General features: G+C 37.1%; 1 protein-coding gene across 1 annotated transcript in view; it reads left to right on the forward strand.

The window, feature by feature from the left end:
* The window catches only part of CNKSR2 (connector enhancer of kinase suppressor of Ras 2), a 354,304-nt gene that overhangs the window by 268,348 nt on the left and 72,745 nt on the right, over nt 1–13,211 (forward strand). Inside the window, exons 18-19 of the mRNA XM_063450253.1 lie at nt 6,057–6,130; nt 8,801–8,872. Coding sequence (XP_063306323.1) covers nt 6,057–6,130; nt 8,801–8,872 — 146 coding nt within the window. The remainder of the gene's footprint in view (nt 1–6,056; nt 6,131–8,800; nt 8,873–13,211) is intronic.

The raw sequence follows: 13,211 nt of genomic DNA on the forward strand, positions 1-13,211 counted from the left end.
GCTGGTCAGAGCTGGTCAAGCGGAGGAATCCCATAAGACAAAGAGTCCCTACTTTGTCTTATGGTTTTAAAGAAAACTAAAGAAGACAGGAAGAAAAGAAGAACAGATCCTGAGAGAGGGGGAGAAGATGAAGAGATTGAGGAAAGGTAAGTTCGGCATGACAGTGCCGCTTTAACTCTAACTGTGCTCTGTACTAGCAGATACAATATACATAAAAGCAGTGGCACACTTTGGATAAGTTGTATACAGTCCAAAAATATAAATTCTCATATATCAGAATAAATAATTTTTTATCAAAATCATAATTGTAATTAAAACTTCAGTATATTGAAAAATATGTTTCCTCACTTTTCTAAAGCAAAAAAAAAGCAAATGAGAAAGGAAAGACAGTGCTTTATAACTTTTTTTTATTTTTTAATAAAATAATAATATAATATATTGATTTTTACATTTATGGGTGAATTAACCTGATGGTTAAGAAACAGAAAGTTTTAGACAATCCATAAGTACATTTGTCTTTCTAATGAAAAAAAGTTTAACATAAAAAAAAAATCAAGCATTAAAGGAGCACTATAGGGTCAGGAACACAAACATGTATTCCTGACCCTATACGGTTAAAACCACCATCAAGTCTCCCTTGCCTCCCTAAATATAGTAAAGTCTTACTTGTATTCAAGTCTGCAGCTGCTTGCTTTGTCCCTGTTTCCTTTTGACCTGCCCACTGCCTGCCAACATCAGCAGAAGTGCTAGCCTTATTCAATCACATAGAATTGGCTGAGACTGACAAAGAGGCAGATCAGGGGCAGAGCCAGCACAATTCAAACACAGCCCAGGCCAACCAACATCTCCTCATAGAGATGAATTGAATCAATGAATCTCTATGAGGAACGTTCAGTGTCTGCATGCAGAGGGTGGAGACACTGAATATTTGGATGCATTGTAGGCAGCCATGACCCAGAAAGGATCTCGAACAGTCATATAAGGAGTGGCCAGTGAAGTTACCACTAGGCTGTAATGTAAGCACTGCATTTTCTCTGAAAAGACCGTGTTTACAGCAAAAAGCCTGACGGTAATGATTCTACTCACCAGAACAAATTCAATAAGCTGTAGTTGTTCTGGTGACTATAGTGTCCCTTTAACCCCTTAAGGACCAAAGTTCTGGAATAAAAGGGAATCATGACATGTCACACATGTCATGTGTCCTTAAGGGGTTAAAAGTGTATTTTTCATGTATGTTTTGGTGTATAGATCATGCCTCAGCAGTCTCATTGCTCAATTCTCTGCCATTTAGGAGATAAATCACTTTGTTTATGCAGCCCTAGCCACACCTCCCTGCATGTGACTTGCACAGTCTTCCTAAGTACTTTCTGTAAAGTAAGATCTAATGTTTACACTTTATTACACATTTTGTTAAATGTGGACTTTATCCCCTGCAGTATGAATAACTTGCTAGACCTTGCAGGAGCCTTCTGTGTGTGATTAAAGCTAAATTTTAAGAGCAGGAGATAAAATTAAGAACAAGCAAGTTAACATCTGATTGAAAATAAAACCACTTTGTGTTTCATGGAGGCTGTCGGTCACAGCCAGGGGATGTGTAGCTAGGGCTTCATATGCAGAAACAAAAATTATCTAACTCCTAAATGGCAGAGAATTGAGCAGTGTGACTTCAGTGGAATGATCCGTACACAAATATAAAGCTGTTTTGGTGACCACAGAGTCAATTTAAACCTAATACTGCAACTAGAAATGTGCATGATTGCAGCAACATTGTCTGTGGTCTGTTTGTATCAGAAATTTACCTAGCATTTCATAAGAAGCTGATCTCTCAGGATTTTCATGCATTACACTACAGAGGAAGAGGGAGCTACACATGCAGAGCACAGTTTGGTCACAGCAGCTCCTCTGCTGCTTGTGAAGTCTGCTAATGGAATCTGAAGAGCAAGCACTTGTCACACAACATCAGTCCCCAGTAGGAAGGTGCCTTCTCTGGTGACAGAGGGGGGAAAGGTGCTCTGTGGTGTTTTTACAGCGCAGAGTGTTTTTAGTTTAGATGTTCTTATCTTCTGCTCTGGTAATTGAACTTTCATCACACACAGGAGGCAGTTATAAGCTCTAGCAGGCGACTAATGCAGTAGAAAATAAGAAATTCTAAATTAAGACTGTGTTAAAAAGGAAGCTAAAAATGTACACACTTCTTTTATAGAAGTGTGTAAGTCTCAGCAAGGGGAGGTGTGGCTAGGGTGCATAAACAAAATGATGTAACTCCTTAATGGCAGAGAACTGAGCAGTGAGACTGCAGGGCCATGATCTATGCACCATAACCACTGCATTAAGGTAAAGTTGTTTTGGTGCCTATACTATACCTTTAACAATCCATGTATCCTTCCTACCTATGTCAAAGTTACAGACCTGTAGTGGTGTATTGGGGAGTAAAGACTGTCCTCTTTTAGCAATCAAGCATTTAAATGCCAAACTAAACGTATTATTATTATTGCCATTTATATAGCGCCAACAGATTCCGTAGCGGTTTACAATATTATGAGAGGGGGGATGTAACTATAAATAGGACAAATACAAGAAAACTTACAGGAACAATAGGTTGAAGCGGACTCTGCTCAAGCGAGCTTACAGTCTATAGGAGGTGGAGTATAAGACACATTAGGACAGGAAATATCAATCAAATAAGGTGGGAGTGAAGCAGAGCTGGAGGAGAGAGTAAAGTGCTGCCCTATAGGAGAGAGCAAGATACAGGTATGTAAGGTAGAGGTTACTCTGGGAGGCCATAAGCTTTCCTGAAGAGATGGGTTTTAAGGCACTTCTTAAAGGATTGAAGACTAGGGGAGTCTGATGGCGGTAGGCAGGCTATTCCATAGGAAAGGAGCCGCCAGTGAGAAGTCCTGCAAGCGCGAGTTGGCCGTACAGGTGCAAGCAGCGGTCTGGAGGTAGCCATGGGCAGAGCGGAGGGAACGAGGAGGGGCATACCTATGGATCTGTGAAGATGGGCTAGAATTGTTCCGTGCTTTAAATGTATATGTATAAAAGTATATCCTATAGGATACAGGGAGCCAATGCACGGACTGGCAGAGGGGTGAGGTGTGAGAGGACCGACTAAAGAGGAAAATCAGTCTGGCGGCGGCATTCACTACAGACTGTATCAGGGCAATACGGCTTTTGGGGAGACCAATCAGGAGAGGGTTACAATAATCCATGTGGGAAATTACTAGAGCAAAGATAAGCTCCTTGGTAGCATCTTGTGTAAGAAAGGGGAGGATCCGGGCTCTGTTTTTAAGTTGGAATCTACAGGATTTGGCAAAGTGACATTCTTCCAATTCTCAAATATATACATCTAGCAGGAAATCCACGATGTTCGATTCTGTTAATCATCTGCACCGGTGTCCTGCACAATAGCCAGATCTCAAACAAATACAAAGCATTTTTCAGAATGAGGAGGAAAAGGTAGCGTTCATTACAAATAAGTGGCTGAAAAATGCAGTGACTATAAGGTATGCAAGAATAATGGTCTCCAAGTTAAAGGGACACTATAGTCACCAGAACAACTATAGCTTAATGTAGTTTTCTGGTGAGTATAATCATTGCCTTTTCACAGAAAAGGCAATGTTTACATTGCCCCTAGGGACACCTCCAAGTGTCCACTCCTCAGATGGCCACTGGAGGTGCTTCCTGGCTCAGTGCTGCACAGTATGCAGCGCTGCCGTTCAGCGTCCCCACGCTCAGCATCTCTATGAGGAGGTGCTAATTGACCAAAACTGTTTGGCCCCACCCCCTTGCCGATTTTAGCCAATCCAATGCTTTTCCCCTTGGGAAAGCATTGGATTGGCTAAAAATCGGCATTTCTGATGTCACCAAGGTGGCGGGGTCAGTACCTGGTGAGTTTCCATGCTTGTAAGGGGGTTAAGCCACCGTAATGGTGGGTTTTGCACTATAGGGTCAGGAATACATGTTTGTGTTCCTGACCCTATAGTGTTGCTTTAAAGACCACTCTAGGCACCCAGACCACTTCAGCTTAATGAAGTGGTCTGGGTGCCAGGTCCAGCTAGGGTTAACCCATTTTTTTATAAACATAGCAGTTTCAGAGAAACTGCTATGTTTATAAATGGGTTAAACCTTCCCCCAAAGCCTCTAGCGGCTGTCTCATTGACAGCCGCTAGAGGCGCTTGCGTGATTCTCACTGTGAAAATCACAGTGAGAGCACGCAAGCGTCCCTAGGAAAGCATTGATAATGCTTTCCTATGCGACCGGCTGAATGTGCGCGCAGCCCTTGCCGCGCGTGCGCATTCAGCCGACGGGGTGGAACGGAGGAGGATCGGAGGCAGAGAGCTCCCCGCCCAGCGCTGGAAAAAGGTACGTTTTACCCCTTTTCCCCTTTCCAGAGCCGGGCGGGAGGGGGACCCTGAGGGTGGGGGCACCCTCAGGGCACTATAGTGCCAGGAAAACGAGTGTTTTCCTGGCACTATAGTGGTCCTTTAACTTCTGTTATCCCCCCACTTTGTTAAATACAGAATTAAGGCTTCAATTTAATATTTTTGGATCAACTTTTTATATAATCTAATATTCTAAAAAAAATTATATTATTTTATTGATTTTTTTTTTTTTATAAGTTGGTATATTTTCATATGATATATCTTGTTATTTTTAAATATGCTATAAAACTAATGTAAAAACGTTTTCCAAAAACTATTAAATCATTTTAAAAGCGTATTTGAAAGTATTAAATTGGGGAATTTGTTTGTTATGGAGGAAAAAGTGTTACTCGGTAATAGGTACTTAGTAAGCTTGAATCAAAAAAGGGAGAGTGAGTGAAGTTGGACTAGCCAGCTCCTACACGCTCCAAATAGGTTACTAGAGGTATATAAGGGGCTTGACCCCAGATAATGTCAAAAAGAGAGCAAAAAAAAATGAAAACTGAATGTGGGGAACACTCCCATCCCATGGGTGTGGACCAAATTCGTTTCCAAATATATACCTCAAAATGTGAAAATCACGTATAAAGGGTAGGGGGAGGGGAAAGGGATTAACCTTTATTGAAAAACAAATACAATTAAAGTTAAAAAATTGCTACAATAAGTGCCAATATGAATATTGGCACTTATTGTAGCCATTTTTTAACTTTAATTGTATTTGTTTTTCAATAAAGGTTAATCCCTTTCCCCTCCCCCTACCCTTTATACGTGATTTTCACATTTTGAGGTATATATTTGGAAACGAATTTGGTCCACACCCATGGGATGGGAGTGTTCCCCACATTCAGTTTTCATTTTTTTTTACTTAGTAAGCTTACTTAACTAACTGGCCACTTAATGTATGTATGGATGTATTATACATATGCAGCTTATAATATGTGTATGTATGTATATATAATATGAGCGTGATGGAGCACAGGGTGGCTATTATCAAGGAAAATTATGGCTGGTAGTTGAGCCAGGACAGGTCCCTGATGATGTGCAGTGCTGTGTTCTCTGGCAAGCATCAAGAACTGAAGAAAAACTAAATGAGCAGTAATATCAGCAGAGTGCTTCCTGATTCTGACCACAAGCAATAAATAAGAATACGTAATGAGAAGGTGGAAAAATAAAAGTAATTATGAGGTATAAACAGAGCAGCCTAATAAAAGTAGGTGCTTCCAATGATGTGAGGATTCTGTGACTATCTAGAATAAATTGGAGAGGTGAGACCGCAGAATTATCGACATCAGCTAAGTGTTTTCCTAGTGTAAAGCTGGTTCTAAAGACATTAAAAGTCCATATATTGCTCAAGTGTAAATATTTTATTATATGCTAAAAAAAAGGTCAGGCTGCATAAGAATCACGCTACTAAGAATGAAATATTTTTGTGATTTAATTTCTCGGTTTGGGCAATTATATTAAATAATATGAATGTTTATGGCCACTCACTTGCTTCAACAAACAACACCGAAGAGGGAAATAATGACTTAAGTTTAAAACAACAATGAACCACAGCTAACTTATTATTTTATGGTTTATTTTTAATTAGTATGGCCAGATATTTTAAAGTATTGTTGAATTTTATTCACGCAGGAAGAAAAAGCAGAGGGATTTATTAGCCTACCAGAATTTAAAATTGATCGAGCCACTGAGTGCCGTAAGAAATTGTGAGTATGCGTTCTGAAAGCGTTTCATAAAAAAAAAAAAAAAAAACCTGCTTCGAATGTTCATGAAATTGATGTCAACAAATACATTTTTAAAACATGATCCTTATTAAAAGGCCGCTATCGATAACTGTCAAATTAAGGAAAAACATGAAAACATCATTAAACGAGTCATGATGGGTTCACAGACAACTTGAACATTTTAGGCTAAAATCTAAATATAAAATAGATAATGTATTTTAAAAATAATTTGTTGTTTACCCTGTTCCTCTTCCTTTTTGTTTCTTTCCTTTTCCCATACCTTCGTCATTCTTACTTTTGCATTTTCTATCTTCTTTCTTTTACTTTTCTTTCTTTTAGTTTTCTTTCTCCATCCGAAACTTGCATGCATTGCCAAGGTAGTTTTGTTTCAGTGTTCCAGGATTTAAACAAATCATTGTGACAGGTATACCCTGCAGTTCTCTTACTAAACCGAATTTATGCAATGAAAACTACAGGGTGTTAAGAAGATGTATATTTTTACTGCTTTATAACTGATTTAATGTGGACCTACTTCCAGAATTTGTTTAGTGGTAACAATGTCTGCATAGAGATTATTACTACTTTACACTGTTTTTTTTTTTTTTTTTTTTTTATATTGCAGATGATTAGAATGAAGTACATTTTAAAACATTCCAATTAATGATTGTTTACTTGCGTTTTGCATATTTATGAGCATTTTGCTTGATTATGATTATCTCTCTCAGTTTTACTGATACTGCAACCAAATGATGAACAATCATTCTACAGTTTTAAAGGAGGAACCTTTAGAGCGGATTTTTGTAGAATTAAATAACTACTTTTACTTGTTTGTGATGATAATGCCAAACATGTAGGATGGTTTTACAGGTCTTACTTGTTTTCTAACTTTTTTTTTTAGCTTAGTTTTATTTATCTGATTCTGCTGGGTTCTACATTTTCTATTTCTTTTTTTAAACCAACTTTACATGGGAACATATATTAAAGCAAATTGATTTCCCTCCTTTTTTTCTGCATATTCTTAACCCCTTAAGGACCAAACTTCTGGAATAAAAGGGAATCATGACATGTCACACATGGCATGTGTCCTTAAGGGTTTAAACCCACTAGAAATAGATTGTTGTAGATATATATTTTTTCAATACTGAAACTGTTTCAATTGAGTTAGCGTCGTGTCTCGATTTTAAATAGGATGACTATTGAAAGGCGAATAGGATTCGTTATAAGTGTGTCGATGACAATTATTTTTTATTACATTTGTAGCAGATTAATAAGGACTGTATTAATCAGATGTAAGGTCATTTATGTGGTAGGGATTACATACAAATATCTTCATCTATAAAGACTTGACATTCCAACTATGAATACCTTTTGGACAATTCTTCCAAATAAGTTTTAAAAATAATTCTACTTAATTACATCCTTAAGCTGATATCTCATGTATTTTATGTATTTTGTTTATAAAAAAAGAGCCATGTTTGTTTGATAAAGCTTTTGTAGGGGCTCAAACTTTTTTAATCAGTTTTTTTGCCCCTCTTTGTTCATAAACATTGAAAGATGAATTCATTTTACCGATTTCTTTTTTTGTATTTTATTTTTTGGGGGCTTTTGTAAGTTTGGGAAATTAATATGTACCTTAAAGGAATACTCCAGTCACCATAACAACTTCAACTAAATGCAGTTACCATATTGTATCCCGGATTCTGAAATTGAGTTTCAGTAGGTGTAGAGTGCAGCCAAACCATTGATTGGCTAGAGTGGTCAGCCGATGCTCTAAGCCAATCAGAAGCTCCCTATTCATTAAAAAAAAAAGAGCTTGCTACCATTTTGATAAAGTTGGTATGGTGACCACAGTGTTCCTTTAAGATGTTATTTATTACAAGTTCTAAATAAAATATCAGATCATTTTATTTTGTCAGGAAGTGTCGTCTGTGATCAGGGTCAGAGTAACATAGGGGCTGTTGGAACTGAAGCTCCAGGCCCACTCGTTGCAATAGACCCAAACTGTTTGATTTTTATTTGTTTGTTTATTTGAGTTTTCATGTATGTATTATTTAGTTTGCTGATTTGAAGTGTTCCGTGCCATATTTTTGTGGCCTTGAAGTCATAGAGAAGTCTGTCCTGACTTGGAAACTTTGGTAACCTTGTCCACATCCTATGAGCTGCCAATTGTACTTTAGGCACTACGTATAGGGTTCTGATTAGAACACATTGCACACAGTCTCTTTATGCCCTATAACCAACAGAATAGACTCTATGTATCCCATGACCCATAGGTTGTGACCTCTTGTACCCTTTGCTCTTTCAGCAGATTTCTCTGTTCCTTCTCCTGCTTGTGAAGATAAATGTATTATATTTGCAACTTCAATTTTATAAATGCATTTGTATGCCCCTGCAAACTATAGTGGTGAATGGAGGCCAGGCTGATAATAAAAGTAATAACAAATTTAAATTTAGTCATGAGATTCACACTGATTTTCAGCTCCAGGCCCATTAAACCCCTAATCCAGTACATCTGTGACAGTTATTTCTTCACATTTATCATGATAGCTAAGTATTTGTGTGCCATATGAATAGTGATCTACCTTGCGGTCATATTATGTAATTATGTAATGTTTAAACATTTCTGATTTTCCCTGTTTTGTTTGGTTGTAGTGCATTTAAAGCATGCCATCCGAAGATCAAAAGCTTTTATTTTGCTGCTGATAATTTAGATGACATGAACAGGTAAATAAACCTTTTTATTTTGTTTTATTTATTTATTTTTCTTTTTTCAATTGAATTGATCCTTGTACACAATTTTATGGATATTAGTTTTAGGGGGAAATGTTGGCTGTGGTACCACCACAACGTCAGTGTGAGAGTATTGAAACATAGTTATTTAATGTAGGATATGCATTCTTGTGTTTTTTTTTTATAGTGTATAGAATAAAAGTTGATGGAATAACTGAAGTCAATTTGTTTTTTTTGTCCGGTATCTTCTTTCTTTCTTTTTTCCTTTTAAGCTCTAAGTAGCTAGTTGACTTTTCAAGTATATAATTGATTATTTTAAAGAAACTTGTTACTCCAAGTAAATGTAAAAGAAAAACTTGTGACCAAAGTTTTCAAGTAATTTACAAGAGGAATGAATTTGTTGTATCAACAATGATAATACATTTTATATTGATTACACCAGCCATAGGAGGAATATAAAGGAAGGAAGTTATTAACATATTTCCCATAAGCTGAGGTAAAATGATCTCAACAATTGAAAAAACTCTCGAAAAACAATATTAAAGGTACACTGTAGGCACCCAGTCCACTTAATTTAATTGAAGTGGTCTGGGTGCAATGTCCCTGTCATTTTAGCCTTCAAGCTGCAAACATTGCAGTTTCAGAGAAACTGCAATATTTACATTGCTGGACTAAGCCTGCCTCTACTGGCTGTGTACCAGACAACAACCAGAGGCTCTTCCTGGCCTTTCACAGAGTTTGACTGGACAGGGGAAGGGGCCACAAGGATGGGCAGAGGGACACTAAATTGATAGGAATACAGTTTTGTATTCCTAACTCTATAGAGCTCCTTTAAGGATGCAGTCATCTTACTTATTCTGGCCATATCGTACATGCTCTACCACAACATTTTGGTGTGTGCATACTCATCATTTGAATCTCAAATGTGTTTACTGAATGCATTGTCAACTCTCGACCAAATTATCTGACACCACATCCATTAGCTTGAATAGAACAGATGTGGGATCAGGTAAGTAAATAAAGGGATTTTAACCCTTTATTTACTGCGGCGGGGGGAGGAGGGTTGCGCACCAGGGGGGAGGCAAAGGAAGCTATAGTGCCAGGAATACAAATTTGTATTCCTGGCACTATAATATCCCTTTAATGCTTTTGTGTTACAAATTGCTTAATGATTTAAAAACTCCTTGTCAAAAAGAGAAATCTTAAAGCTGTGAAAAGTAAATATTGCCACAAAATCACAGAGTCTCACCCCACCAGCCTTTTTAAGCTGGAAAAGCCACATTACAAGTGCTGAAAACAGGTGCCCCCTAGTGGTCAGGTGCTGGTAGGCAGGTGTTTACTCTGCCTTATGTTAAATCTGGCCCTGTTTGTAATCACTGTATTGTAATAATTATGCTTGCAGTAACCTTTTCACTGAGCTGCAAGAAGTCCTCAACAAAATGTATACATTTCTAAAACAAACATACAGTGATAATCATCAACATTAATGGTTTGATTGTTAGCTCATCAGTTTTAAATCAGGGTTGATCTCTAAATCATGGTTGATCTCTATTTTGTCATTAAGCATGTGTGTTTTGAAAGTCATTGCAATTCTTCTTTGCTAAAAACAAATTCCTCTGCAGTTTCCGCTTGCTATAATTAAATAGTGCTCAGCCCAAGGCAAATTGGACGTTTCATGCTCCATCGTGTTTAGTCCAGTTGGATCACTTCCATTATATACTCACATAAATGATTTAATTTGTCTACTTAAGGACTTAATCCTTCAAGCCCCATAACTGGAAAAGATGATATGGATAGCTTGCTTTATCCAGGAAGATACTGATTATGTTTAAATTTCAACACGATGTGCAATTCTTTAAGAGCATAATGAAACCTTGAACGTTCTGGTCAACATTCAGATAACCTTTGTAAATGCTTTTTAACTGTTATATAATCATTGTGAGCATTAGTATATATTTCCCAAATCAAATATTTGCTTTAATAACAGTTTCCATTATCAAAGGTTCTGCTTGTGACCTGTGGGGTTTAGGCATATTTACTTTGGTATTCATATTTCCTTTACAAAAATATATTAATGAGAGAAGTGTAGGTATTTCGATGCAGACACAGTAAGGCAAAACAAACTAAGCCAAAGAAAGAGCTCTTTAGGAACTGGAAATATATGACGTATGATGCCTCCAAAGTGATATAATGCTGAAAGATCACCCTGACATTTTTATCATTATTTTATTTATTTTTTGCTTGATGTCCTTCTGTTGAGCCAGGAGTGTTTAAACAGGATTCTTATTATGGTTAGACACGTAGGAATGAAGAGTACGTTATTGTCCCCAGCTGCAGAATAAGATGTTTTTAGAGAAATGCAGGTAGTCCTCACTTAGTGACTTACCTGTTTACTGACTGCTCGGATATACAAACCGCTCTCTCGTGTGGGAAATCCCCCAAATCTGAGTCTTGATAATTCCCTCGAACATATATTCTAGGGATTCCCCACGTTAGTGAGCTGGTCTATGTTCAGGGGTACTCCCACAAACATAGACCTGCTTTCTAGTGCATGCTCTCTAGCACATCCCCACTTACCAACCAATTAGTTTTTACATCGTAGGAACTCGGTCGGTAAGTGAAGAGTGTTTGTACTTAAATTTGCGTATAATAAAAATTATTTGTGGGATTAAGCTAATGTAGCAGTGGTTGCACACATATTATAGAAATATCCATGCATTATGACTGATAATTATTTATTGTATAACCAATTATCTTACATAGCAGCGTGGATCGAGTGCTTGTCCTATGTGTCCACTGAACCATGCTGAGCTCCCATAGAACCTAAGGATTAGATGTCTTTATTATCTTTTCTTTGGTCTCTTCTTAATTCTGCTTCCTTCTGTGTTTATCTACGATGTGGTGTCTAGGTAAGTAAATTCAGGGAGCACTTCTTAATCTACTCCTTCTTCTTTTTCTTTTCTCCTTTTCCCTTAGTATGTCTTATAATCCTCTGGGTTTTTTTGTGGTTTGTCTGCTGGAACCTTAATCATGTTGGAATTTATGATTTTCTATATGTTTTTATTTTTCCTTAAGATTGATGGGTCACCGTGCAATTTCAGTATGGCCTTGGGTAATCTTCAATATGCACGTTGACCTATAGTGTTTTGGTGATGCCTATTTTTGGTTTATGCTCTGGTGTGTTTTACTGATTCAATAACATTTTGTATGATTTTTCTAAACGCTCTATTACACTTAACTGTCGGACACATAATAAAGTAACATTACTTATTTAAAAAACAAGATTTAATGGGGGGAAAAGGAAAATTACAGAATAAATAATTTCTATCCATTTTCATGCTTATTATTTATTCATTTATTGATTTATGCAGAAGACATACACTTTAAAGGAAAACGATCACACACACGTTTTTATTATTATTGAAACTAAAAGATTTAATGTATAGTCGCATTGCATAATATTTTGTAATGAATATACGTAAGTGAATACCTCTTTTTAAGTTAATTTCCTTGTTGATCTTTGCTCCGTGGGAGAGGCCATATTAAGCTGTGTTTGTTTGGAAAGACTCCTTATCTTCTAAGACCAGGCATAGGTTCTACTGTATAGAGCAAATACGAAGTTCCAGTTGCTTATCTGTCCGCTATAACTACCAAATACACTCTGGATGAACTTGCAAAGTTTAAATTAGTTTTTAGTAGATGATCTTCGAAGGGCTCTACGTAAATCTTGTCACCTGGTTGTAACCTGTAATGCGATCTGGCTAGCAGATAATGATGACTGCCAAACACGTCGTATGACCGAGGTCTCTCTTTTCAAAATATTTCAACAGTTGATATTATGGTTTCTTGAAATAGTTTGATCATGACTTGCAAATACAGAGACGTTAACTTACTGGTTCTTGCAGATCTGTTACGAAAAGGCCAGAGTGCACAGGGTAAACTGTTTAATTAGTAAGAATAATGTTTGAGATAAGAGCAACTGTATCCAGATATACATTTCTATTGACACTTGTGAATCTCATACACTCAGCACAGCTACCAGATCAGAGGACTATGGGTCAAATGTGTAATTTGATAAATTTTCAGGCCTCAGCCTGCTTTAAACTACTGAACAGTGGTAAAGCCTAAAGAATGATAAACAAATTGCACATTCTATGGGGTAAATGAACATTGTGGTGCGAACATCCTTTCATTTAAATTTTTGTAATTTTCTTAAATCTAGTTTAATATAATTTCTGCAGCTAATTATACTTTACAATTGTAAAAATGGGATATTTTGGGGTATAGAAAAGGTTTACAATCGGTGAGGGTAGTCTGACTGGACTTCGAACGT

Source organism: Pelobates fuscus, chromosome 1 (assembly GCF_036172605.1).
Source record: "Pelobates fuscus isolate aPelFus1 chromosome 1, aPelFus1.pri, whole genome shotgun sequence".
NCBI classification, from domain to species: domain Eukaryota; kingdom Metazoa; phylum Chordata; class Amphibia; order Anura; family Pelobatidae; genus Pelobates; species Pelobates fuscus.